Source organism: Uloborus diversus, chromosome 9 (genome assembly GCF_026930045.1).
Source record: "Uloborus diversus isolate 005 chromosome 9, Udiv.v.3.1, whole genome shotgun sequence".
Taxonomy (NCBI): domain Eukaryota; kingdom Metazoa; phylum Arthropoda; class Arachnida; order Araneae; family Uloboridae; genus Uloborus; species Uloborus diversus.
Genome location: NC_072739.1, coordinates 136,608,627 through 136,636,060, shown reverse-complemented (window position 1 = coordinate 136,636,060; position 27,434 = coordinate 136,608,627). Strand labels below are relative to the sequence as shown.

General features: G+C 32.1%; 1 protein-coding gene across 1 annotated transcript in view; it reads left to right on the top strand.

Moving 5' to 3' along the window:
• Positions 1–27,434, top strand: part of LOC129230101 (valine--tRNA ligase-like) — an 86,005-nt gene that overhangs the window by 42,854 nt on the left and 15,717 nt on the right. The window contains exons 14-24 of the mRNA XM_054864499.1: positions 6,905–7,001; positions 7,234–7,304; positions 7,588–7,713; positions 11,027–11,131; positions 18,098–18,251; positions 19,864–20,003; positions 20,094–20,252; positions 23,280–23,486; positions 24,178–24,292; positions 24,816–25,009; positions 27,011–27,154. Coding sequence (XP_054720474.1) covers positions 6,905–7,001; positions 7,234–7,304; positions 7,588–7,713; positions 11,027–11,131; positions 18,098–18,251; positions 19,864–20,003; positions 20,094–20,252; positions 23,280–23,486; positions 24,178–24,292; positions 24,816–25,009; positions 27,011–27,154 — 1,512 coding nt within the window. The remainder of the gene's footprint in view (positions 1–6,904; positions 7,002–7,233; positions 7,305–7,587; positions 7,714–11,026; positions 11,132–18,097; positions 18,252–19,863; positions 20,004–20,093; positions 20,253–23,279; positions 23,487–24,177; positions 24,293–24,815; positions 25,010–27,010; positions 27,155–27,434) is intronic.

Here is a 27,434-nt window from a genome sequence, read left to right as displayed (position 1 = left end):
TCAAGAAATGTAATTTTATATCAATATGCTTAGTCCTACAGTTCTCTATGGAAGAATTTGAAAAGTTAATTGCAGCTTGATTGTCGCAGAGTAATTTGAAATCAGGTTTCAAGTTGATTAATTTTAAATTTACAATTTCATTCAAAATGCGAACAATCCAGATAAGCTCTTTTGCTGCCTCTGTTAACAACAAATACTCTGCTTCCATAATGGATAAACTGACACATTTTTGCTTGAATGTCTTCCAGATTATGAGAGATTTGTCAATAAAAAGAATCATACCACCGATTGAAATTCTATCATCACAATTTGCAACGAAGTCAGCGTCGCTGAAACATTCAATTTTCAAATCGGAAACATTTCATAAACAGAGTTTTAACAAGCTTGTATAGCTGAAATACCGGAGTAATTTAAGTAGAACATTCCAATGCATAAGTCTAGGATTTGATTGAAATCGAGACAAGATATTTATGGCGTAACATAAATCTGGCCGAGTTCTACTCGCAACAAAAGCGATACAGCCCAAAATGTTACAATAAGGAAATTTAGAAACCAATTCAATCTCTTCTTTTGAATCTGGACATTGGGTTTTTGAAAGAATTGTGCCAACTCCTATAGGCAATGAAACAATTGGGAAATTGAAATTCTAATAAGTATCACATACTTTGTTGATGTATGTCTGTTGGTGTATGAACAAATTACTGTTGCTTTCTTCAATTTCAACTCCTAGAAGTTTGCGAGTTTTACCTAGCATTTTTGTGTGAAATTTAGATTGAAGTTTTGAAGTGACAGTACTTAAATATTGTTCATTTTTACAAAGTACAACAATGTCATCAACATAAAGTATTAACACAATATTATTTTCAAATGTCTATACACAATTTGCTCAGGATAATTTATTAAAACCCAAATTTAGTAGCACATTGTTAATTTCAGTATTTTTTTCTCTATCCAATTGATGTACATTACATAACGCTCAATTCCATTTACAATCATATTCAATGTTATAAGGATCCTTAAATCCTTGTGGCTGTGACACATTAATGGTTTCTCTTGAAGGTGCATGTGAATATGTGCATTTTATCTTGAACTGATAATGCAACCATTTCATTTTACATACAAATTGAAAATAACAATCGGATTAATGAGAAAATGTGAGATTCTAGTGATAATTTAGATTTTGTCATGTCTGGATCAACTATTCCAGAAAAATGATTTTTACCGCTAAAATTGAAATTTTCTTTTGCATACTCAATATTATGGGAATTGCAGAACTTTTCCATATCTTTGTGTGAGCATAACCTAGCATTTGAACCCTCTATTGAATAATAAATTTTCATATGCGATTTATCTAGGGGAAGAACTGCTTTTCTGATCCTGACAATTTTTGCAGGATCTAGAATCTGGCTTGAACTTGCAGATCTCAATTTTCCTAATTCCAGAACGGGTGTAGGAATGATATGAAGATTCTGTGCTTCATTATGAATTTCATTAAATTTAACATCCATAAAAGCACTTTTAGAGATATAAGAATTTTTAATAACACCAGATTGACTATATTTTGAACTCTCATTAAAGTTACTGGTGTTGAATTTAAATCTGCTACATTTTTCGGAAAAGTCTTATTTTTCGTTTTTGTTACAGAAGCTTTAGATTTGCTAGCACCGTATTTTAAAGTTGAAATTTTAGTCACACGTTCATTACTTTTATCATTTTTGGAATTATGAACATAATTAGTTATAGCATCAAAATGAGGATACGTGGGATTAACAATATAAAAACCCTCTTTCAATTTAGCTGTAAGAACGATTCGACTATTACATTTAGATTTCACAGTAAATGTACCACCTCTACGATAAAAAGAATTACCAGCACGGTCAATTAGTGAAACCGAAATTAAATTTCTGAGCAATTTTAGAGAATACAGAACACTATTTAAAGTCACTCTTTCGGTGTTACCTTTTTTTTTTCAGGATCAGTGGCGGATCATGTGATTGTGAGGCCCCAGGCGCAGCCTGATCCTGAGGCCCTCACAAAAAAAATGATAGTCTTACTAATATTAACAATGCTGGAAATTATAACTTTTTTTATTTTTTGAATAGACGAACAAGCTTGGGGGGGAGGGGGGGGCAGTTACATTCATATTTAAAAGGGAAAAAACGACATTTCTGACCCAAAAAAAAAAACACATTACAGTGAAAAATTTTGCCTCCTATCGTAATTTAGTCAGCACAGGGGGAGAGATCCTCCGAGCCCCGCTTTCTGGCATTTACAGGGGTCGGAGTGGTGATTTCAAAAATTTTAGGATACAATTTTGATAAAAATTTAGGACAACATATACAAGTTTTTTTTAAAACTTAAACGTAATGTATAAGCTTGATTTTCTCAGTGGATGATAAAACGTTTCAAATTCAATCTTGAAATTACAATACAAGGCATTCAATCTTTTATTCTTTAACACAGTGATCAGTATGAAGCAGTGGCGTACCAAGACAGATGGGGGCCTGGGGCGCTACTCGAAATGGGGGCCTACCTGGTATTAAAACTGAAGTTTCTCAAACTATGTGTACGTACCATATATTACAGTAATTATTTTAAGTGGTACATTTTTACATATTTCAGTAGTGTTGGTTTGATTTCGGACGCTATTGTAAATACCACAGTAAAACACATGGTTTTAAGTAAAATTAAGTAAATACTATATTTTTAAATAAAATTGTGCTTTGTCAGAAAATATCAAAAACAGAAAAAAGTCCTAAAATTATATTATATCTTAAACCTAATTGGCTTTTACAGAAAAAAAAAACCCTTTAATAGTCCTTTGAGTAAGACACACCTGGGAACTATTTACCTGATAACATCACCTAATCTCAGAGAAAAATATTTTTAAAACATGCTTACCTAAATAAGGATGAAATTCACACGTTCACAATCTAAATAAAACTTTTCTGCTAGGTCTCACTCACAAAGAAAAAAACTCTCTTTATGTTCTTCAGACAAAAAAACTCTGGTGTGTCCCTATACTTGCCTTGGCGCGTTTGATTGAAGTGGAGAAAACGCTCCGCGGGGCTTCGCTGGTAGAATTGAAAATATTTAATGTTCGACAGAAATTAAGACAAAAAAATTTTGCGTATGCGTGGGTTTAACTAACTAATCTGATTTCTAAAGCGAAGAGCGTAATTTCCCCCGATTATCGGACAAAGGGCTAGGAACTATTTCTTTTGCTTGGCCGCAGCTCATTTCCCCATAGTCAAGTAAGCTTGCAATCGAGTATAGAATGGATGGGAGGAGGTATTATGCAGTCAAGGTCAAAAGTCCCGAAGGATTGACCAATTAAACAATTTTACGCTGTCGAAAGGGGCATAGCAAAAAGGAAGTCCCCTTTGCTTGAGTCAGAAGGGTCCGATTTGTTCTTAGAAGTTACAGCTTCGGGCAGGAGACCACAGAAGTGCAGCTGGTAAAAAGAAAAATTTATCTGACTGATTTTCCCAACGCTACAAAGGATAGACAACTTCTCATTTAGGAATGGATTTTCTTGGTTATATTTGAATTTGGTTTCAAAAATAGTGTATGAATGAAGACTAGACCATCGTAGTCTTAATACACAAAACAAAACATAAAACAGATATTTTAGCTGGATACTGTAATGATCAAAAATTATAAATGTGCATCTGTTATGCATTAGTTTTTTTTTATAAATTGTTTGAAAAAAAAATGCATAAAACTTCGCTGAAAGCACTTAACAAAATAAAAGCAAATGATTTTTATAGGTTTAGTTAATTTTAAAATTTGTGGCCCCCATTAAATTCGTGGCCCAAGCGCTCAACTAAAACTATAAGAAAACCTCCACTTACGAAATTTATCTTGGAGTGAATTTGAAACAAAAGCTTTGGATTGCTTCATTATAACCAATATGTTTTCAGTAAAAAACAAAGAACATGGAATTAAAAATACAGCTTGATTTTTCAAGCTACTTGTCAACCTCTTTGTCTCGCCGCATCAGCATGAGACAATACCTGTGAAAATAAAATGCTTTAAATTCATCCCTGTCTGCATGGCACCATGTGCTAATTTTGCATCTATTTATCTCAGCCTTTTCAACTACAGGGAAGAGAATTTCGTTTCCCATGGCATTTAAATAAAACAAACTGTTATTCACATTTTTAAAACAAAAAGTTAGTGACTAAATTTAAAAATTATATGTGCAAGAAATAATTCAACTTCACTGAACAGAAACACAAATAAAAGCAAACTGAGTCTTTGTATTGGAAGAACAAGCTAATGCTCAGACTACAACGCAAGATAAGCATTATAAAAATAAATATTACTTCCCACTCCCCAGAGGCCAACAGTGTGTACATTCGTACAGTTAATAAGAGCTTAGTGCTAGTGTTTTTTTTAATTTATTACTATTTTTTCAATTTCTTGGGACATTGGGCCCTTTCAAGTTGTGTCCCCCCCCCCCCCCCCTGCACTGCGTGGTTTGCGGGTACGCAGATCCGGGCCTGCTGGCAAGACTAATTGTGTATTTTATCAGAATAATTTTGTCGAGTATTTTACAAAGACAGTTTTATGCTGAAATTGTGGGAAGAAAAAAGGAAATCCAAACTCTAGGGAAAATCCAAACAAAGGCACCTGAAGCCAGGGGCCCCCTAAGACTCAGGGGGCCCTATTGAAAGCAATCAGCCCGCGCCTAAAATTCATGATTAAATATCAATTTTCATGAGTTTTGAACATTTTCCACTCAAAATTATGGCTTTCCACGACAAATTCTCAAAACAAAAATTTTGGTTTTGAGGATAGGCCAGTTCGCAGCTCCGAGGCCCCCTGCTTTTCTGGAGGCCCCAGCTAGCGCCTCATGCGCCTATGCGGTGATCTGCCACTGTTCAGGATCATGACCACTGTTCCTTTTCCCTCGATTTTGCAGGTGGATCCTTGAAGAGCGGTAGCCATGCTATAGGTTTTACGGGTCGGAAATCTCGAAACAGTCTCTTATTATTGCAAAAGTGATTTGCACAATTTTAGATCCTCTTCCGCTATTGATGCAGGACATATGAAGTTATTTTCTTTTGACCTCTTCTTTTTAAAACACTTTGACTTTGTGTGCCCAATTTTGTTTCAGTACATGCACTGTATGACTTTCATACTATTTAAAGTCTTACGGGAGGTGGCTAATGCAGAACTTGAATATTCACTGCAATCCCTCTGAACTTGTTGCAACCGGGATTCTTCGGTTAGAAGTTCCTTTAGAATTTTGCCGAATGTGAAATCAGTGTCTTCCCAGCGGTATATCGACTCAACTATTCCTTCGAATTCAGCAGGTAAGTATCGGATAAGTTGAAAAGCTTCATAGTAATTCGAAACTGGTTTATCGGCATCTTGAAGTTGTTTCATTATTTTTCTCAATCTTTAAGCGTAAATATTGATTTCTTCACCTTCATCAATTCGGCATGGAAAAAAATTGTCTGTGAGGCCGATTACTCTTGCTCTTGAATCTGGTCTAAAATGGATTTCCAGTTTCTTCCAAGCTTCTTTCGGTATTTTGACATCACTTATTAGTGGTTTGTACTCCGAACTTACATTTACAGGACTGCCTTCATATCTTCAGTCCACGTTGTGTAGTTGTCCCGATTCAGTTTTCTGATTTCCATTTTGAATTTTCTGATAAATTTTCCGCCATCTGATAAATTTTGTAAATCACCAGGAAATGCACGTTTCATTTACTAACTCAAACACAAAACACAAGGAGGGCGCTGGATGCCCATTACCCTATTGGAACTCCCAACGCTGAAGCTCTTCCCTCGGAATTTTTTCAAATAATGGTCCAAAAAACTTAAACAATGTTTTATATTCAGGGACAATTCCACTTAAATTTGGTTGTTTAAAAAACCCATTGCTTGTGATATTAAAGAAAGGCAGTATTGGGACCCTTGCCCGAATATTTTCTGAAACTCAAATCTTAAAAATGCAATTAAAGGGCATGGGGCAGAAATGTAACACACCACAAGGAGTGACTTTTCGATCAAAATTTTTGTTTCTCATAAATAAAATTGAAGTAAACATGACAATGGATAGATATATAGCCAAGATAAATATTTGGGTTTTTAACATTTCCGTTTTTAGAAAAGTTTTGAGGACATTCTGTTAGAAACAGATTCATTGCTTATGTTGTAATTTATATGATCCATAGCAGTCTGATTGTTTTGTGCATTCATATTTAAAGTATGACGTACGTTCACGCTTATGATGCAGTTATAACTAAAGTGATTTTTCTGTGTGTATGTGGGGGGGGGGGCATCAAGAAACCTTCACCACGGGTGCCGCCAGCTCTTCGAACAGCCCTGTATTTTAGAACCCCAAAAGCTAAGTTACTTATATTTGATTATTTTTTACTATTTCTTATCAAGCTATCTTCTTATACATGAGTTTACTATTGTATTCTTACTTTCTCAAAAATAAGTTGGAGTGAAAGTTTGCAGCCAAATTTGGAAACTTATTTTTATTGGTCCCTTTTATACTATCAATGGGTTTACATGTTCATAAACTTAAAAAATTCAAAGTCTTAGTCTTGTGAAAGATGTGATGCCATTCTTTATTTAAAAAATAAATATATAAATAAATAAATCAGCTTATGAAATATGTTTCCCATGAATATGTTGTAATAGAAAAACATAATTATTAAGCAAGTTGGTGGTTCTATTTTGTAACGCTTTCAAAATAAAGTGATTTGTGCAACTTCTATTGAACTGATCAGTTCTTTCTTTGCCTAAAAAGGTTTAAATGTGTATGTGTAATATTTTCTGATTTCTATGGAATGTTGTTAAAGTTAATTAAAATTAGTTTAATGATTTTCTATGCGTTAAGTTTAAAGCTGTTTAAATATAAAGTAACTGAATATTTTTAGGTAAATTATTGGATTGCTGCTAGTAGCAAGGAAGAAGCTATTCAAAAAGCATCGGAAAAATACAAATTAAACCCTGAAAGTGTTACTGCTGTTCAAGGTAAATGATTTTTTTTACACAAAATTTTTGCACGATTAAATAAAGTGTTTCTTTTGTTGAAAAGATACAGTTTTAAGAAGACTTTAGTTCATTATATTTACCCTTATGCAATTCGTTTTTGTAAGTAAAATTTATTATTATATTGCAATTATTTATGTGAGATAACTGATGCTCAAAAAGATTGCTTTTTATTCAGTAAAAGATCTGCGAAGATTTTTACTTTTTTTTTCAGACAATGATGTATTAGATACTTGGTTTTCCTCTGCGTTGTATCCGTTGACTGCTGTCGGATGGCCATCAGAAGTATGTTTTATTTTTTAATAAATTAGTAGAAAACTAAGATATGCAAAATTGTGCTTAGTAAATGAATAAATGTCTTTGTGTTAAGCAAATTTTGGAAAAACAAGTTGAAAAATGTACGAAATTTTTAAGACATACATATTTATATGATTCTGAAGTAGAAACAAATCTTTGTAATTTCTTTGGTTATCAAATGTAGTTAAGACGTTATATCAGTTTTAAATTTTGTGAGTTTCAATTCTCATTTTTAATTTTGATCTGTTTAACTATGCAGTCACCTTTTTAGGAAGAAAACTTGAATAAATATTATCCTCTCAGTTTGATGGAGACTGGGTTTGATATTTTGTTCTTTTGGGTTGCTAGAATGGTAATGCTAGGACAACACTTGACGGGAAAGCTGCCATTTAATGAGGTATGTTGTCGAATTCAAAAGTATTTTAGTTATTATCTCATTAAAAATCACATTATGGCACAAAAGACGAGAAAATTATTCTTACATTGTGATATGTATCATGAGTATCTTTTATGTTATGTGAAATGCTATGAGGCATTTTAAAGCCACTTGTTTGGCTTCACAATTAATGAGGTATGTTGTTGAATTCAAAAGTATTTAAGTTATTATCTCATTAAAAATCACTTAATGGCACAAAGGCAAGAAAATTATTCTTACATTGTGATATACAGTCAGACCTCGATATAAGGTCTTCCCGCATATAAGGTCACTTTTCTAAAGTCCCGGCTCATTGAATAGGAATTCTATATTATGTCCTATCGGATATATGGTCAAGTCTTAATACATTAATCGCTTATAAGGTCACTTTTGTCTGATTTCATTAAATGATTTCAGTGCTTAATAGAGTCACTTCCAAGAATTGTCTGCTATATACGATCCCTAAAAAGTGAAAAGCCGTATTCCTATTAACGTAGCATGTTTTGCACTGAATGCAGTAAAAAGTGAGTTATACGACAGTGACACTAAAGCATAAAGTAATAACGAGGGCACTCAGAATGTACTTTTTTACCAATCATCAGAAGACGAAGCTGCAAATTTTTAGAGAACATTTAGAAAACCATTGTGCTTAAATTTAAAAAAAAAATAATAATGATAATAAAATCTATCAGTTCAATATTAATGATAATTTTTAAGTTAGATAAGTTGCACATCAGTTCTCTGCTTAGGCATATTTGTTAGCAGTTATACTCTACATGAAAGTTCTAAAACATCATTTTAAAATTTCTTATCGATTCCAAAAGTTTTTATTGGTTCAAATCTATTAAACTATTATAACCTAATTACTGATAATTTTGAACCTTTTAAATTTTAAAATGAATTAATGTATATACATGTTTATTCCTTAAACACATGGTATGAAATCTATATTGTTCGGTTATAAGGTCACGCCGCTTATAAGGTCATTCCGCTTATAAGGTCAGTTTCATGAAATCCTGAATGGTGACCTTATATCAAGGTTCGACTGTATATCATGAATATCTTTTATGTTATGTGAAATGCTTTAAAGCCACTTGCTTGGCTTCACAAATTTTTGTAAAGTGTGGAAGTGGGTATTGCAGCAGGAGTATATATAGGAATTTATTTCAAAAGTAACTCTGCCGAATATTATAACTTTCTAAACTTAAATTTTGAAAATATTAAAATCTGTGTTCACATTGAGTAGTTCTTAGTTAATTTATTATTATTATTATTGTTATAATAATAATAATAATAATAATAATAATAATTTTGGGAGGGTAGGGGGGTGATCCCAAACTTCTTCGGCTCTCCCCTTTATAAAAGCCCTTGTACTTCAGAATGTAAACTATGTTATCCTGAAATGCATAAAGCTGTTATTTCAATTTTATTGCACACACACACACATAATGTATTTATATTAAATTTGCTCATGTTTTCATATCAAAATAGCATCAAATTCTTACATGAAAAATAATTCATGTCAACTTTACTGTATTTTTATGCATGCAAAAGTATTGATAACTTAGGAACTCATGAGATTGTAATTAGATTTTATGCCTTATTCATTTTTTTCATGGTTCTATTAAAGCTAGTTTTTTAAAGCTACTTTCAGTCAGGTTTTCTTTTGAGTTTGAGGTTCTGAAGTGTGAAATGATTTTTTTAAAAAAGTATTATCAATTCATCGCCATTCATGAGTGAATGTGAAAAAGACAGCAAAATTTCAAATTTATGTCTAAAAGTAATCGAAAATGTATTGTAAACAATTAAATTTTGTTGTGATACTAAAAAAATAATTTTTTTAAATTTAGCTTCATGAATCAAACTTCATTCAATATTTTTAGTGCTTGCTAGGTTTTTAAATTATAACTTTTCTTTCAAGAAATGAATGGAAATTCAATCATTAAAGCAAAGTTGCCAACTGCTACGAAAAAATCGTAGTTTCTATGAATTACAGCTTTAAACTACGATGCTACAAAAGCAGGTCTAAAAATTACGATTTTCTGTTTTTTTTAATTTATAATACCCCCCCCCCCCAAAAAAAAGGGGGGAAGGGGAAAAAAAAGAACATGTAAACTAAACCGGTAAGTTCAGAAAATCAAACTTCTACATGTGTGCTGACGGTCTCTGCTCAACAAGCATTGCTCTTTAAAAGTTGCATGGTGTAAAGATGGATTGGTTTTTAGATCGCGACACTGATCCAGTTTTTGAATCTTCGGAAAAAAAAACGACTATACTGCCAAAAATTCCGTAACGAATAATTTTTTTTATTTCGTATTAATATTTTCTGTATCATGTTTGAAATTTGTTAAGTTTCATTGTTTTTGTTCTTTATACTATTGACAGTTCATCACTGCTGTAATCTGTGGCAGTGCCACCCCCCCTCCCCCTTCCCCTAGTGCAAAATGCTGCTACGATTTTGGATTTTCTAAAGCTGGCAACTCTGCATTAAAGATTATTTTGAAAGCTTTTAGTTTTGTATAAAAGTTTGTTTAAATTTCATTGTTAAAAAGCTTCTAAAATGTAAGATAAAGTCTGGAAAAAAAATAGTTTAATAATCAAAAAAGGAAGGTAGTCCTTAGGGTGGTTTTGTCATAATCATTATTTTATAATAGTGATTAAATCTATGAAGTTGCTTTATCTTTACTGATAATAATGTTTGTCCCCCAGTTTGTTTTCTAATGAACCAACAGCAAATCCTAACGCTACAAAATTTGGTTCAGATGTTCTTTAGATTCTCTCAGTATGCAGCTTGACTGTATTTTGAATTCCGCCCTTTTTTTTAAAATCTAATTTGTTTGTAAAATTTTTACATAAACTCCCTATTATATAGGGGGGTGGGGATCTTTTACTTATTGGCACACCTCAACATTATGTATTATTCCTTATTATCTTGCACTACATGAAATTTGTTTGAATCTGGTAAGTTAATTAAAACAAGAATTATAAGTGTTTTCAGCTCTTTTTTTCCCTAGAGTTTTTTCTTAATCCAATTCATTAATTTTAATGTTCTTCAATTTGCTAACAAAAAAACAAACAAATTACTCCACATTTTAAACTTTTATACTGTGTCAAAAGGAAATCGCTTTCTGCCCCTTATGAAACTTTTTTTTTTTTGCTTCAAAAGTCAAACCTTCTGAGACGATTAGAACTGAAGGCCTAAGTGTTTTTTAGCGTTTCTGAAGACGAATCAGAAATTATCTTTTAAAAATAACTTCATGTATATTTAATTATTATTAACCGTTTTATGTCTCAGGTTTTGCTGCACGGGATGGTGTGCGATGCCTATGGTCGTAAAATGACCAAGTCCTTAGGGAATACTGTTGATCCCTTAGATATAATTCATGGCATATCATTAGAGGTAGGCTTTTTATTAATTACCTATTATGAACAATTTCCATAAATTCAAGCATGAGATACTTCAGACTTTTGTGTGAGTTCATGTGTATTTTTTTCTAATTTTAGAGAGATTTTTCAGGGTGGCGACAGATCAGGCAAATCAGGGAGATCAGGGAAAAGTCAGGGAACTTTATCACTCAGCGAAAAATCAGGAAAATATCAGGGAATTTTGAAAAAAATAACAAAAATTCAGGGAAAATTGATCAAATGAAGAAAAAAAAATTTCCTTGCAAAATGAAGTACTTTGATTCCCTACAAATTTTCCGCCAATTATTTAAAAAAGTAAAATTAATGAGATGTGATTATACAGTGCCGCATATTTGTGCATCTTTTTTCCTCAAGGTCCAAGTATTCAATATTAGGATGAGCTTCCTAAGATTGCTTCTGTGTCTGTAAAGTTGTTTATTTTACCTTGCTTGAATTTTCCTTCCAAGTATTTCAAGTTACATAAAATAAACAACCCTACAGAAAAAGAGGAAGCTGTCATTAATGACTTTGCTCCTTTGCCTTTGTCTTAAAGTAATTAGCATACTGTTATCACGATTTCAAGAAAAAATCTTTGTTTTTTAGATTAATGCTAAAAAAATCTTAAAAGTTATCACCTGGTGTTTTTAATTTAGTTGCTAAAATTAAATTTTGACTAAAAAACAATTTTTTTTTTGCCATGGTATTATTTGCTGTCACTTCAGATTACACGAAGGGCTTCTTTTTCATACTTTAAAACTTTATTATTTTAAAACCATATACATTTTGAAATTAATAATTGTTTTTGAATTTCAATGTTTGTTACTAAAAAGTAATCTAAGGTTTTTTTCGACACAACTAATGAAATCATTTGAAATTGAGTTGTGTACATAAGTAAATATTTTTTTAATAGTTAAAATGCTGTATTCATTCATTAAAACCTAAGTTCTTGATTAGAGAATAGCCCAATATGACTGATTGTTGAAAGATTTCAATTTGTTTTACCTAAATATATCTATTCTGTCGTTTGCAAGTAAAGGGTAATAACTGCACATTTTTAATTTTTTTTTTTTTTTTTTGCATTTTTGTCATCTATTGTACGTTATCTTAATTGTACATACTCACTTATTCGGTTTCCGCTGAAAAAGAGGCCCGAAAAAAACGTCTAATTCCAGGATTTTCCCATTGTTTATATTGAGTCCACATTTCTTCAAATATCTCGAAAACAAATTTCGGCAGATACTGCCGTTTACTTGCATATGGCAGTATTATTTACGTAAGTAAAACTACATTACTTCTATACTTTAACTATCACTTGTTATTCTTGCAGCAACAATTATACTGCTTGAAAATTCAGTTCAATATTATTTCCATTTAAATGTTTTAGTTTTATCACGATTAAATATTTCTTTAAGAGTGATTTTAATAATTTCTTAGAATTCTTATGTTAACTGGTTCCTGGAAGTAAAGTATTTGTTTAAGATTTCCTACAACATTTCTCTGCCGATAATTTTTAATACACTGTTTTTACCAAAAAAAAGGATCATCTTTTCAAAATATATTTTTAATTAACAGCCTAAACTGTTCTAAACACTGCATTTTATTTAATATGCAATGCTTTTCAGGTAGGGCAAAGAAAGGAAACCATTATCATTGTTAACGTAAATCAGGGAAATTTGGTGAACTTAATCAGGGAAATCAGAGAAAAGTCAGGGAACTTTTTTTTCCAGTTCCTGTCATCACCCTGTTTTTGATTTGTAATCATTTAAAACATTTTAACTTATGATTTTTTTTCCTTTTTGTAAACAAATCCCTGGTAAGAATTTGTAGCAGCACTTTTATGGAACAATTAAGTTTTATTAAGTAGTTGTTGTACTGTTACAATATTCTAACAAGTAATTTATATATATCTTCAGAAGCATTCTGTATCATTCATTTAATTTATTTTTAATAAAAACTTTGTTACATTTTCTCTGTTAGTTTTTACATTTTCTCTATTATTTTTGTGCCAAATACCGTTACACATTTTTAAACAATCAAAATTGCTGATTACTTCCACTTTACTGTTGGCTGGTGTTAGCTCCATTTTTTCACTTTGAGATTGGCAGATATAGAGCCACATGATCCATTGCCATATGCGAAGAATGAAATTGAAGACTGAAATTAAAAAACGCATTAAGTGCCAAAAAAATTTTTTTTTTCTTCAAAATGAAGTAAACGCCAAGCACTTCACTGTAGTAAATGATTTGTGTACCTAATCCTCTCTATTAAAAAAACATTGTTTGGGTCCGCCAATAGAGTAAGAGTAGCACCTGTGCGATGGAGAGCGCAGTAAGTGCCGTTGAAGGTTACTTATCTTGGTTGGTCCAAGTCCATAATGCAAAAAAGTAGAAAATGCAGTAAGTGCCACAATCCACCTGGAATCTTATTTTTGATGCCCTGTAAAATTTTTATTTGGCACTTACTATGTTTTCTACTTTTTTGCGTTATGGACTTGGATGCAGTAAGTGCCACAATCCGCCTGGAATCTTATTTTTGATGCCCTGTAAAATTTTTATTTGGCACTTACTGTGTTTTCTACTTTTTTACGCTATGAACTTGGATGCAGTAAGTTCCACAATCCTCCTGGAATCTTATTTTTGATGCCCTGTAAAATTTTTATTTGGCACTTACTGCGTTTTCCATTTTCAGTCTCCAATTCGTGTAAGCTGAATTATTAAAGGAGAAAATTGCATACTGGCAATAAATATCAGTGTTTGCTTTATTCATAGGCAAAATTGGTGTCATTTTTTTGTTTCTTTTTTCTTTTTTAAAAATCTTCTTTAGATAGGACATCTTTTGTCCTTGTTATCATTTCTGTATATTTTTGGAATATTGTTTAACTTAAAGCATTTAGCTGCTGTAATTATGGACTGTCATTCTTTAAATCATATCTAACTTAAGAAGTTCAAATACCAAGGATAGTTAACTAAGCTTAATTAGAGTATGCTTTTTGTTTTCATTTTGTCTGCTTTGAAAAAAGTAGATTTTTTGTTCCATTTTTTGAATGTTAGTTTTTCAGCAGTAACTTTGACTTAGTGTCACTAGCTCGCTACCGCTCACCAACGCTTGAAAATTGCTTCACAATCTTATTTGGTTTGCGAAGGTTTAAATCGCCTGTAACAAAGAATCAGATTAAAATATGTGTTAAGGTTGGAACGAAACGGAAATCCCTCTCACCCTCTCGTAGAAAATATAATTTCAGTAAAGAGTTCATTATAATTAGAAAATATTAAAATCTTGCTCTAACCCGAAGATAAAAAGAACTTGATGAAAATACCTATTACAAAAATTTTTATATAAAAAAATGCTTCAAAGAACACACCTCCCCCTGGGTCCAAACTACTTGTGTCAAATTTCATAGCTGTAAGTGCGAATGGGCCCCTGAGCATAGCAAGACAGATGTTTGGTACATTTGAAAGCTAGTTTTCCAATTCAGGGTCTTCAGTAAGATTTTGCTTTTTAGTTGCATGCAGGGGTGTTCTCATAGGGTATACTCCATATATGCCCTATTCTCTCAGGCATTTTTTAGACACATAGGGTACACCCTCAAACTTCAAAAGTGTTTATATTGTGACATATTATATACATAATCGCATATACATATTGTGGGTAATGGATTACTGAGAGTATCTGAAACAATTAAAAACTGAGCGTATGTACCTATGTATCTATATATGCCCAAACTTCTTCTCCTGAACGATAGTGAACTGACCATCAAACCAGGTATCAATGGATTCGTAATCTTCCCGTCTTCAAGTTTGGTTATTTAACATAATCCTCCAATAATAATTAGCGGAGATATCACTTAAAAACTATCAATTAGGACACTTAAATTTCGACATAAAATCCCTATTTTTCGAAGGCTTTTCTTCATTTAAATTATTTTTCAGTGCTTCATCTCAACTTTTCGTAACAATGCTTTTGTTAAAACTTATAGCGTGAAGAAAATCATTCAGACGAAAGATATGTTGCCTTTTTTTTCTCTCGAATATTAGGAAGTCAAATTCTTGATTTTGTTTTAAAGGCTTTTCCTGTGATCGGGGGATTTAAAATGTTTACTTTTTGGTTATTTTTCCGGAGACTGCTGCAAAACTTTACTGATTTCTTTTTTCTTTTCTTTTTGTTCAAGCCTGAGGATTGAACAGGCGTCACTTGACTTAACTTTTATTTTCGAGGTAGACAGGGCCGGATTTAGGGGAGGGCAGGCGGGCTACTGCCCCGGGGTCTCCACAACAAGGGGGCCCCCACAATAAAATTTTTACAAAGTATCCTAACTTTCACGGGTCAAAAATATCGGATATTTACATATATATCAAAATATTCAGATATATATCAAAGTATTGGATATTTTCGAAAATATGGTGATCTTTTCATACCATGATTAGGGGTCTCCACTCCTTCATTGCCCCGGGGGCCTCCACACTCCCAAATCCGACCCTGGAGGTAGACCTTGCAAAGCCAGGCGATGCAGCTAGTACTCTCAGAAAAATTGATCAGAACATCACTGGTTGTATGATTGAATTGAGTTCAGCCTAGACACTGTTCGCTAAATTGTAAGCCCTAATATCTGCTGCAGTGGCGGATCCAAACAATCCTGTTCGGAGGGGCAATTGAATAATGTATTATAGGGGGAGGGGGGGGGGGGTGACTAATGAAAGTAAAATTTTAAAAAACTTTAAGAAATGAAGCATGATGTTTTTTTTTTTTTTCGAATAATTTATATCTTTCAAGGAGTTTGAATCAAAGTTATAAGGGTTTCAAGTTCTAAGAATGAAAAATTGAGAGAGAAAAAAAAATGAATTTCTACTAATATTCTGTATTGATTATCCAAATTAAACCCTTCAACTTTTGATTCGCTTGAGGACTCGTGAACTATTTTCAGTGGCCATTTAGGTCCTCAATTGTACTTTTTTTCCTTATAAAACAAAAGGTTGCAGTATCAAGATATTAATTTAATAATCTCTCTCTCTCAGTATTGGACAACAAGATAAAGAGACCGCCCAAAATCCCAGATCTGATTCCCCATTCGAAGAAGATTTAGACTATTTGGTGGTTAATAAGAAAAAGGGAGGCTTGGAGGTTGGCAGTCCCTCTCCGGAATTTTTTTTTTATTCAAGGGTATATTTTCGAAAAAACAATTGTTTGCTATCTTTGGTTTCTTGAAGTGAAAGGATGAGATTCAATAATTCTCCCCAGTCGTTTTTTGATATTAGAGCTTCAAAAATGCAATCTTAAATATCCTTAGTGATGCTAAAAACCAGCAAGTTTGGGGGCTTTCCCCGAAAAAAAATTCGGAATTGAAGTCCTAAAAACGCAATTGTAAGCCACTTTTGATGACGTAGCAGAAGACATGGGGTTCAGAACTTTTCCCCAGAAACTTTTAGATGTAGGAGTTCCAAAAACCTAGTTTTAGATGATCTTTGAAGGATTTTGAAAGATGAAGAAAGAAGGACATGAGAGCTGCTCTCTGGAAATTTTTCGTAATTGAAGTCCTGAAAACGCAGTCATAAGCCATCTTTTTTGGCGTAGGGAGAGGGAACGGGTTTTGGAACTTTCCCTGGGAAATTGTTCGAAATTGGAGCTTTGAAATGCGATGGTTTGCCACCTTTGGTAGTGTTTAGGGAAAGGATGAGGTCAGGAGCTATTAATCAACTTTTCGATATTGAAGCTTCAAAAACGTAACTTTAGTGGATCTTCATTGATGTTAGGTGAAGGGCTCAGGATCAGGGGCTCTCCCCGGAATTTTTTAAGAATTGAAGTTTCTAAAAAACGTAGTTGAAGGCCCTCATTAACGACATTTTCGAAAAAGTTTCCGATTCCTCCGATTTTTTCGCAATTAAAGCTTTAAAAATTCAAAATTTTGGTGATCTTCGATGACATTAGAGAGAAGGTTAAAGGATTCCCCAGGAAAATTTTTTGAATTAAAGTCGTAAAAATATAGTTGTACGTGATTTTTTGTTGATGTGTTAGGTGGGGAGGGGGGGGGGGGAGAGTTTGATGATTTTTACCGGAAATGTTTCAAATTTGCACATCTTTTGGGGGGGGGGGGATTGCCCCAATCGCCCCCTCCCTGTGGATCCACCACTGATCTGCTGTTCCAATAAATTGGGAAAATGCTTACAAGCTTAATTTGATGCATAAAAAAGCTCTTTCAAATGACATAGAATGTTATGGGGTGTGTGAAATATTTCACCCCTTTAATGAGCAATTTTTGTGAAATTTTAGCTAAAACGTTAATTACAAAAAAGCTAATTTGTAATTGAAAAAAAAAAAAAAAAAGATGATTTGAGGTGCAGATCCCTGGTGTATGTTTGAGTTTTGAACCAAATTACAGGGCAGTAGGTGCTATGAAGTCTCATGGATGCGGGCCAACCGCAGACATCCTTTCACAATTTCTTTGACATTACTTTCATTTAACATACAGAGACAATCACTCGTATCTCTTACTCCATAGATAATTTACTGTTTGGTGATTGCTTCTTGTATAATTGTATAATCTTGACATTATTACAATTTATAAGTATTTTTTATATGACTATTTAGTATGAATAAAATATCTGTAAAACTGATATGTATGTCTTCTCATTTAAATGAAATGAATAAGGTATTTAAAAAATTAATGACGATAATTTTTTTTGCATTTACGTGTAGTTAAATTTTCTCATTAGAGTTTTATTAATGTTTGAAATGTATTTCTTTCTTTTTAGTTTTGAGATTTAAATGTACAATAGAGCTCAAATATTAATTATTAATATGTGTTTTTGCTTGTAGTTTTCCTTTCATTTATTTGTTATTAAGCTGAATCCTTCGCGGAGAATGTGGTTGAAAAACTGCACTTTCATTGTTGCACTAATGTTTACTGCACATCTTAGTTATATGTCTTGAATCATTAAATACTGATGTATCTTTGAAAATGTTTCAGGACTTGTTGGAAAGAACAAAGGAATCCCAAGGCATTCTGACTCCTGAGGAACAAAAGGCCATCACATCAGGGTATAAGCATAATTTCCCTAACGGTATACCTGAATGTGGTACAGATGGGTTACGCTTTTCATTATTGTCACACGATATTCAAAGTAAGATATATTTGCAGAATTATTGCTTTTTATGTTATTTCCCTCTGTTAAACTGAAATTAGGACAGGGTTGGGGGTTTCTGTTGAAATTTTTCAGATCCTCTCCTTAAAATCCTCCTTTTACTAAAGGTGGGTAGGAGACTCCGGTCAAAATACTGAGATTATTTTTATATATAACTTGACCATAACTGCAGTTAAAAAACTGAATTTTAACGATGTCTTTCATGTTTTAAATAAATTGTTTTTATAAATGTACTCCTTTATTTCTATAAATTATTATTTTTTTATGAAACCTATATTTTGTATAATAATGTTGAATTTCTGATGTTAATGCTAATGATTACTGATGACAAATATCTTATTTTAAAAACTATGAGTCCTGGTTTGGATCAAAATCCAATTTTCTGTACATTGTGTGGACTGGTGGCTTTTGACAGGGGTGCCCACCTTCCCGTAAGGATAAGAGCGTACCCCCCAAATATCATGAAAGCCCCCTCCCCAAAGCAAGAGCCTCCTAAAATGAGAAAAATACATCCCAAAAACCCCCCTAAAAATTTTAATAGCGCAGTCTGTGCCATGACACCCCCTAGGTGGGCACTCCTGCTTTTGAACTTCTTAGAAGAGAAGCTTTCTTCAGTGCTAAATGTTTGAAATGAAGTGCAAATGACTTTTTTGAGTAATTTTTTTCCAGAACATATGCATTTTATTTAATTTCCTTCTTATGGCATGTTTTCAATTAAGACAGTTTAAAACAGTTTATCTGTTTTAAAACATGCTTGCTATGCCATAGGGACACCAGAAAAAGCAGAAAAACTACAAGGAATTCGAAAACCAACAAAATAACGGAAAATTCAGAAAATTTTGAAATTTTCCTTAAAAACCTGGAAACTGCAGGGAATCTTCTTTTTTCTTTTTATATTTTTTTTATTTTGCAATAATCAATGTCCAAATATATTATAACTTTCCAAAAAAATAACAATGAATGAATAAAATAAAACAGGAAGTAATAATTTAGTTTTCAGGGTATTTTTTTCTTTTGTTAAAGTTAATATCTATATGCTTATTATGAAAGCAAAAATTATTTTTCCTTTCATTTGACACACATTGTGAATTTTATGCCATTTTAGTTTAGAGGGCATGTGATTAGTTTTTAATATTTTTTGTTATGCTTAACTGTTGCATCCTTTTTCTGATGAGGTCAAAGTAAAGATAAGATTTTTTTACTGAAGTTAAATATGAATATTTTGTTATTTACTGTTATTTCAATTTTAATGAATTCTTTTTTACTTTCCCTTACTTTTATTTATTTTTTCCTGTGATGAAACCATTCAAATGATATTAATTTTCTTATGCAACTGTCACTGTTCGCTTGCTGTTTATAATGCTATTGATTCATACAGGAAAAAAAAAAAACCTCAGGGAATTCCCCCCCCCCCCAATTAAGTGACAAGCCTGTTTAAGTTTCAAGAGTTATATGCAGTTTAGCCAATCATTGCTCATTACCTTTAGAATTAGTTCTGATTCAGAAATTGTGTTATAACCAAAAATTTATGTATGTAGGTTTGTTCACAGTATTTCATACACATATATATGTATATTTGCATTGTTTGTAGGTCAGAAAATCAATATTGACATCAAATCCATCCGAACATGTAGGCACTTCTGCAACAAAATCTGGCAAGGCATTAGATTATTTACCAAAATAATTGAAAATTGCCCAAAAACTAGCATTATTCCACTTACAACAGAAGAAGTGAGATTTTCCTTTTTCTTTTTAATGTGGTAAGTTTTAATGAGACAAACAGAAAGAAATACTTCTTCATCTAATTACCCTACTTGATAGGTTCTGAATCTACCAATGAACGATGTCGACCGGTGGATTTTGAGTCGCTTGGCTGGATTGGTGGCAGTCAGCAACTCAAACTTTGAGAGGCATGAATTTCATCTGACAGCTGCTGCCGTGAGACAGTTTTGGGTGCAGAATTTCTGCGATGTTTACTTGGTAAATGAATGGAATTTTATTTCAGTACAAAAAGTTGACTTAAATTCCTTGTTTGATGATAAGTACAGATTTTTTTCTCATATGTATTAGATATTTTTTGAAATATTAATATGAAAGACCAAATATAGATTTAAATATTATGTAGCATTTATATTTTTATTTGAAGGTGATACATGTTTTAATATTCTTAGTTATAGGCTAGGGGAAGGATTTAACCCGTGTATAAATTTAATTTTTGTACCACTTTTTTAATTTCCTTTTTAATTTCCACATAAATCCCTAGAACAGTTTGGTTAGTAAGACCCCCAATGCTAAAACACTGAATATATTGTTCATACTTCTCAATCATGAAATTTATCACAAAAATTCTTCACAATTTAAAATAAAACAACTTCTGGAACAGCGTACGATTCATGTAGGCAAAAACTATTTAGCCCTTCAATGCATGCCTCGTGTCTGAATTTTTGATGGTCTTTTGTCTGATAAATTTGTTATTTTTTTCATTTCCATATAGTGTGCTTAATGAAGGAGCTGTTAACTAAAATTTGTGTAAAAAGATAGTGTTAATTTTGCATAATTGATTGTCCATCTTACAGATACAGGTCACATGCTAATATGTGTTTAGAGAATACTTAAATTGGAGTAATATGTAAAGAATTCTTGGCTTAGCAACCAAGATATGCACTTTAGTTTTTCAAACTATGTGCCACTCTCAAACTACTAATTTGCACTTCAAACCAAATAAAATTAGACAGTATATGCAGAAATCTTGCTTTTGTTTATTATTGCAGGCATTGTATGTATGCTGAATGTACTGATACTGTGCTGATATTTTTTATTAATCAAATTGCCTCTATCAGTTTGCAATCAAATGATAGTAGAAATGGTTGGAAAATGTGACATTTTCTGTGTTAGGTTGTTTTCTTGTGTTCATTGGATTTTACTGGGCCAAGCAAAGTTGTCATCTATCATAATCCCAACGTTGAGTGAGGGAGGAGGGAGTATGTACATACATAACACATGTGTATATATTTATATGTACGTATGTATATAAATTGAATCATTCATAGTATCGATTAACTACATAAGTGTGGGTAATCATTTGAATAGATAAGTATGAAAAAGCCAAAAGAAACATTTTCTTCTTTTTCTTCAAGTAAAATGTATGGAGCTCTGATTGCTTCTAAAAATATTTCTACTGAATATAAACTTGTATAAATTAATTATGCATTAATTTGTTGAATTTTGCAACGGGGACAATGCACACCAATATTACTTATTTTAGTAATTTTTTGTTTTAAAAACTTTTTAAGTTCTGCATTTTCTGCTGTTTTATACATTAGTTTGGCAGTGCAGTAGTTGGAAAAGAATGCAGGGGATACTCTCTTCCAAAATCAGTGTTAGCAAAGTTTGGGACACTATAGTAAAAACTCTGTTTTTTACCGTCCTGTCCAAAACTGTCCGAAAATGTCCAAAACTATATTTTTAGAGGAATTCTACTTTGTGAGAAAGCATCGAAAATAGAGTAAAATCTGTAAAAGCAATGTGTTATATTGACCATTTATTCAATGTAAACATTCAACTTATTTATGCAGCTGATTTTAATCTAGTTATACACAAAAGTTGAATTCTTGATTAAAATTTCAATTTGTATGCATAAGTTTATTTTATCTACTTATTGTTTTTAGAATAGTAACCAAACTTGTTTATGTTTATGCATGTATGTAGATGAAAGCAGGGTTGACAAGCTTTTCACCGTCTTGTTCAAAACCCTTGTGTCAAAAACTGTCCCAAAGTGTCCAAAACTATTTTTTGAGAAACTATATTTTTTGAGAAACTATATTTTGTGAGAAAATATCACAAACAAAACAAAATGTGTGACTATTTAATATATTTATTCAATATGAACATTCAAGTGTAAATATATATGTAACTCATTTATACAGCTGACTTTAATCTAGTTACATAGAAATTAAATTCTTCATTAAAAATTTCAATTTGTACCCATGAGTTTTTTTTTCCACGAACCAAATTTTTCGACATTTATGCATGTGTGCTAAAGAAAGGGTTCAAAATATAGTGCAATAATTGACTTAAATGCGATAAATAACATTTTTTTGTATTTACAGAATGTGTTATATTAAAATATGAGCTAAAAGAAGAATAGCACAAGTTTTAAAACATCAGTGTTTAATCCATCAATTTATTATTCTTCAATCTATGATTTAAAAAATAATTTTCGTTAAAACATCATGTAAAACTTATTTTCATAAACCTTTGAAAAAACTAAGCTTTCTCTTTTTGCATCTAAATATTGCACATTTAATAACATTCCCTTCAGTTATAAATGGAACTGAAATAAGTCATCTTGGTAGTGTTGTGTCCTTTCATAACTCTACCAACTGTCACATAAAAAAAGTTTTTATGTAATTGAGTTATTGGAAAGTTTTTTAAATGAACATTTTGTAGAAAAATATTATCAACTACTTATTAATTAAACCTCATTAATATCTTTATTTATGCATTACGAATATTGCAGTAAATATGAATTGATTATATTGCACCCCTTTAGCATTATCATACTTTAGGACAGTTTCAGACACTTTTAGACAGTTCTGGACGGGAAAAGCCACCTGTCCTAAACCAGTTTTGAGCAGTTCAAAACCCAACCCTGCCCAAAATATTTGGTTTTCTACTATAAAAATAATGCAAATTTAGTGTAAATTGGTTTCAATCCACCCTATTCTTTGGAGAGTTCCCCCCGAAAACCCAAGGTAAGTTCCCCCAAACATACTCTTCCAACTACAGCATTGCTATTTTGTTATACTTTTGAAATGCTTTTACTAATAAAAAAATCCTTTTTATTTTTCAAAATTTTCTCAATGTTCCTCACATATCAAACTTTTTTTCAATGCTAGCTTCTGAAAGCTAGATCCTTGAAATTGTTTTACATGTCCTTGAGAGCTATTGTTTTAGGGTAGCTGTATAAGCATGAATAACAAATAGCGTTTCTGACTTGTTTCATAGGAATACGTGAAAGCAACTTTAGCAACTGATGATGAGAAACGTCTTTTCTTCTCTCGTGTCATGTTGACCTGCATTGAAACATTTCTGAGGGTCATCGCTCCGATGATGCCATTCCTCGCTGAGGAATTATATCAGAGACTACCATCATTTGCCAACGTTAATCCTGCTGTGAGCGTTTGTGTGGCATCATATCCTTTGCAAGAAGAAGTAAGTAATATCTTTTAAAGTTATTTTCTCTTGTGTTTTTCAGGCAGAAGAATAACATTATTTTTATATTTTAAATCATATGCTTTTGCTGTTTCCTAGCTTTTCATGAGCATTTTTAAAAATTATTTTAGCTCAATATTCAAGTCTATTTTTTTTCTCTTTTGAAATAGTAAAGGTATCTATTTACAGCTTTCTTTCAATCCCAAAGGGAAAATAAACGCTAGAAATGCAGTAAAAGCATCAGTGACCAGAACCAAAATTTTTGGGAGGGGGATAATCTCACTTCGTCAAATGAAACTTTCAAATTTTACCAAATGATAATGTATGTTCATGTGCACATGACATAAATCTATATGTAATCAGAATATGTGTTATGAGAGACATAGACAAGAGAGGAATTGTCAGACTAAATGTGCCAAATACGGATTTTTTTGGGAGACCCTAGTGACCTTACATCGGGACGTCCCTGAGTACAAGTCAGAAAAGTACCATTTTGCTGCAGCTGAGCAGAGTTTAGACAAAATTAATGAGTTGTCAATAATTATCTTATTATCTTTACAAACGTTTGATGAAATGTTTTCGCACTTTAGACATATTCATTCAAGTATGAATAATATAGAGTAAGCATTTATTTCATTTTGACATTAGAGAAAAAAATCTCTTTATTAAATCTGTCTGTATTTGTACACAGTATCTGGGCTGGAGGAATACTATGCTGGAGGCAGATCTGCACACAATCACCGAGTTGATTGAGATAGCCAGGTCACTGAAAGCAAGGCATGGAGCAACCAAAGTGAGACCTCCTGGTTTGTATTTTTCAATTTTTTGTTTGGTTCATCACTATGAATTAGGCTCATTAATTATGTTGTCAAAAAGAACATAAAACAATATATCCAAACTTAAGGGTTAGCGTCTTTGTTACTTTTCAGTCCTGTTACTTTTCTGTCTTTCAGTTTCTCCTGTGTCAGTTTGATATTTCCCTTCTACTAAGTTATATTCACAGCCAAACTATTAGTGTTTCTTGGTACCAGTGCTTTTTTTTTGGAAAAAATATTTGTGAATATATCCTTAGTATTTAAATCTTACAATAAGAATTTATTTATTCACAGAGCATTTTTTGCTTTCATAGTGAAGTTGAAAATTTTCTGCTTATCAAAATTGACCTTTTCCCTCAAAAAGGCACTTTTCAACAATGTAATCAAGGATGGTGGTATCTTGAACCTTTTTTTGAAGTTCTGAGCGTGGTATTATATTAAATATAAGGTCAGACATATGCTATGTTTTAGGTCATATGATTCTACATTTTCTTTCTTTTCCTTTCACAATCAGTTACCATTGCGGTAGAAGATGAAAATACCTTTCAAGCACTGAACCCTTTTAGCAATTTGATAGTCCTTCTTGCTAAGCTGGAGTCTGTGACCTTTCACCTCACCCAAGGTCAAGAGTTTTTTGAGCACCACCCACAAGATACCTGGGTGTTTCAGAATCACGATCATGGCATCTCGGTCATCATGGACTTAGGCGTGAGTATTTGTCAGTGAATTCAGCAAAATTTTAAATTTTTGAGAACAATGAAATATTTTGAACATGTTTGAAAATTAAGATATGTCTTTTCATCCATAAGCTCATTACTTTTTGCATTTAAAAAGGCATTCCCTGTAATGCCAAAACACGTGTCTGCTGTAATTGGCAAATTTGTGCTTTTTTTAACGTTGTTTTTCTTACTTTAATGTTTGAAAATTATCAAATATATTGTATATATTTATACATATACAGTAAAATATCATTACAGTGTATATTAATCGAATGAAGTAATTTTCGGGTCCTGTTTAACTACCATTACATTGCTTGAATTCCATTACAACCAGGGTCCTTTTTAGAAATTTTGGGTAAGCACAACAAACCAGTGGGACCTCCTTGACTTGCAGAACCAAAGAGCCTGTTCAGTCGCACATCTTTTCGTCATTGGAGGTTCCCATCCCCCAAGAAAAATGGCATACCATCCAAAAAAACTGAGAGCCCTCCCCCCCCCAAAAAAAAATTAGGTTCACCCCACTGACATTTGCATGGCTATAGGCTGTAGTAAACCAAGGGTGTAAATATATATATGTTTTGATAATGTCACTGTAAAGTATTTGTAATTTAAGTCTTCTTCTCTGGGGGAAGCACCATCATCCTATTTTTTGACCTGATGGATTTTACAAGGTGTTGAGAGAGTTAGTTTTTTGCTGAACTCATAACCCTCATTAGAGCCAGCAATAAAAATTAAATTTTTGAACTTACACTAGAAATAAAAAAAAATTAAAAAAAAAAAATGCATTGCAGAACAAATGAAAACATTCATTATGAAAAAAACATTTTATGTAATTTTTGTGGCCCCCTAGCAAGGGGATTAAGCTTACACTTAAATCGGCCTTGGTTACAATGGAATTCCTGTTTCAACAAACAAAATTTGCGGTCCCTTGGAGTTTGTTGTAACAGGATTTCACTGTATTTATGGTTGATGTCTTTCACGTTCTCTCTAGCAAAATTCTGGTTTTTATTTAACCCTTAAATGCTTGATTAAAAAAAAAAGAAACTTATAAAATTATTCTTTGGCTTTAATTCCTGGTTTAAATCCTGAGGAATGCTTAAAAATATTATTTTACTCTTACTATGGTTTATGGTTAAAGTACAGCATTGGGCTTTAACTGAAGAAGCAACAAATATTTTACAGTTAAATATCTTAAAAATAGCCTACTTTTCAACTAGAAATTTTTTATTTGTCATAGAATAGTGCTGCTATATACAAGTTAAAAATTGATCTGATAGCATCTTCAGTTTTTTTTTCTGGCTATTGGCAACAATGTAAATTTTATTTAGTTTTTATTGTATTTTAGAAGAATGAATTGAGTGTATTGCTCCTTTTGCAGAAAGCTTTTTGTGAGAAAATTATATTTTGATTTCACAAATGAATAATGTATCCACATGCATTTTTCTGAAATGAAAAAAAGTGTCAATTTCATTTTTGAATGTGTCTTTACTGTGAATGTTTTTTGTAGTACCATTTTTTGAAACATGCATTAGTGTGTGATTTTTTTCTTAAATATTTAAAGAGCAAATCAAAGAATTGTATGAAACAATTTGAGCTGTCCGCATCGTTTTTCAAATTTTTATACATTGTATCAACCCTCCCCTGCAATCTTTAGGTTTGATACAATCATAAAGATTTGGAATAATTGGCCTTTTTTTTAATGATTATATTTTAGCCTTACTATATTTTGAACCTGTAATCAAAAGATGTTTAAATAATAAAACCTAACAAAGTCCTTCAAAAGAAAAAAAAAACGTTTTTGCAAGCGTAAAAAATTTCATACCTTCCCTATTTATCATTGCAAAAAATACTAAACATATTAATTTTTGTAATATGAATGTTATTATACTTAAAAATTTATGGAAACTAATGCTTTTCTTTTTTCTAAAATTCTACTTAATGAATCTACTTTTCCATTTCTGGTACATTACAACTTTTTAAATCATTGCAGGAAATGTCTGGCATACAGCGGGAGAATCAAAAGAACAAGCTGGAACGTATTCGCTTGGAGCTCAACAAGCTGAATAAAATGCTCTCTCACAGTGGCTATCGAAAGAATGCTTCGTTGAGTGTACAAGAAAAGACGATGGCAAAAGTAAGCTGAATTAAGTTCAGTGGCGTACCTAACATGGGTGACACCCGGGGCGATAATTTGTGGTGTCACCCATGACCCCATCTATAGGCGCAGAAGAAGAAAAAAGAAATATGGAATACAAAAAAACATGATATTCATGCAATTTTCAGAAACAACTACATTTGTGTTTTAACGAAATTTAAAGTGAGCTAATGTACAGAAAACAAATAAAAATGGAGGTCCAAGGGTTTACCTCCGTAATATTTTCAAATTTATAGTCTTAAAAATGCATTTTAGGTGC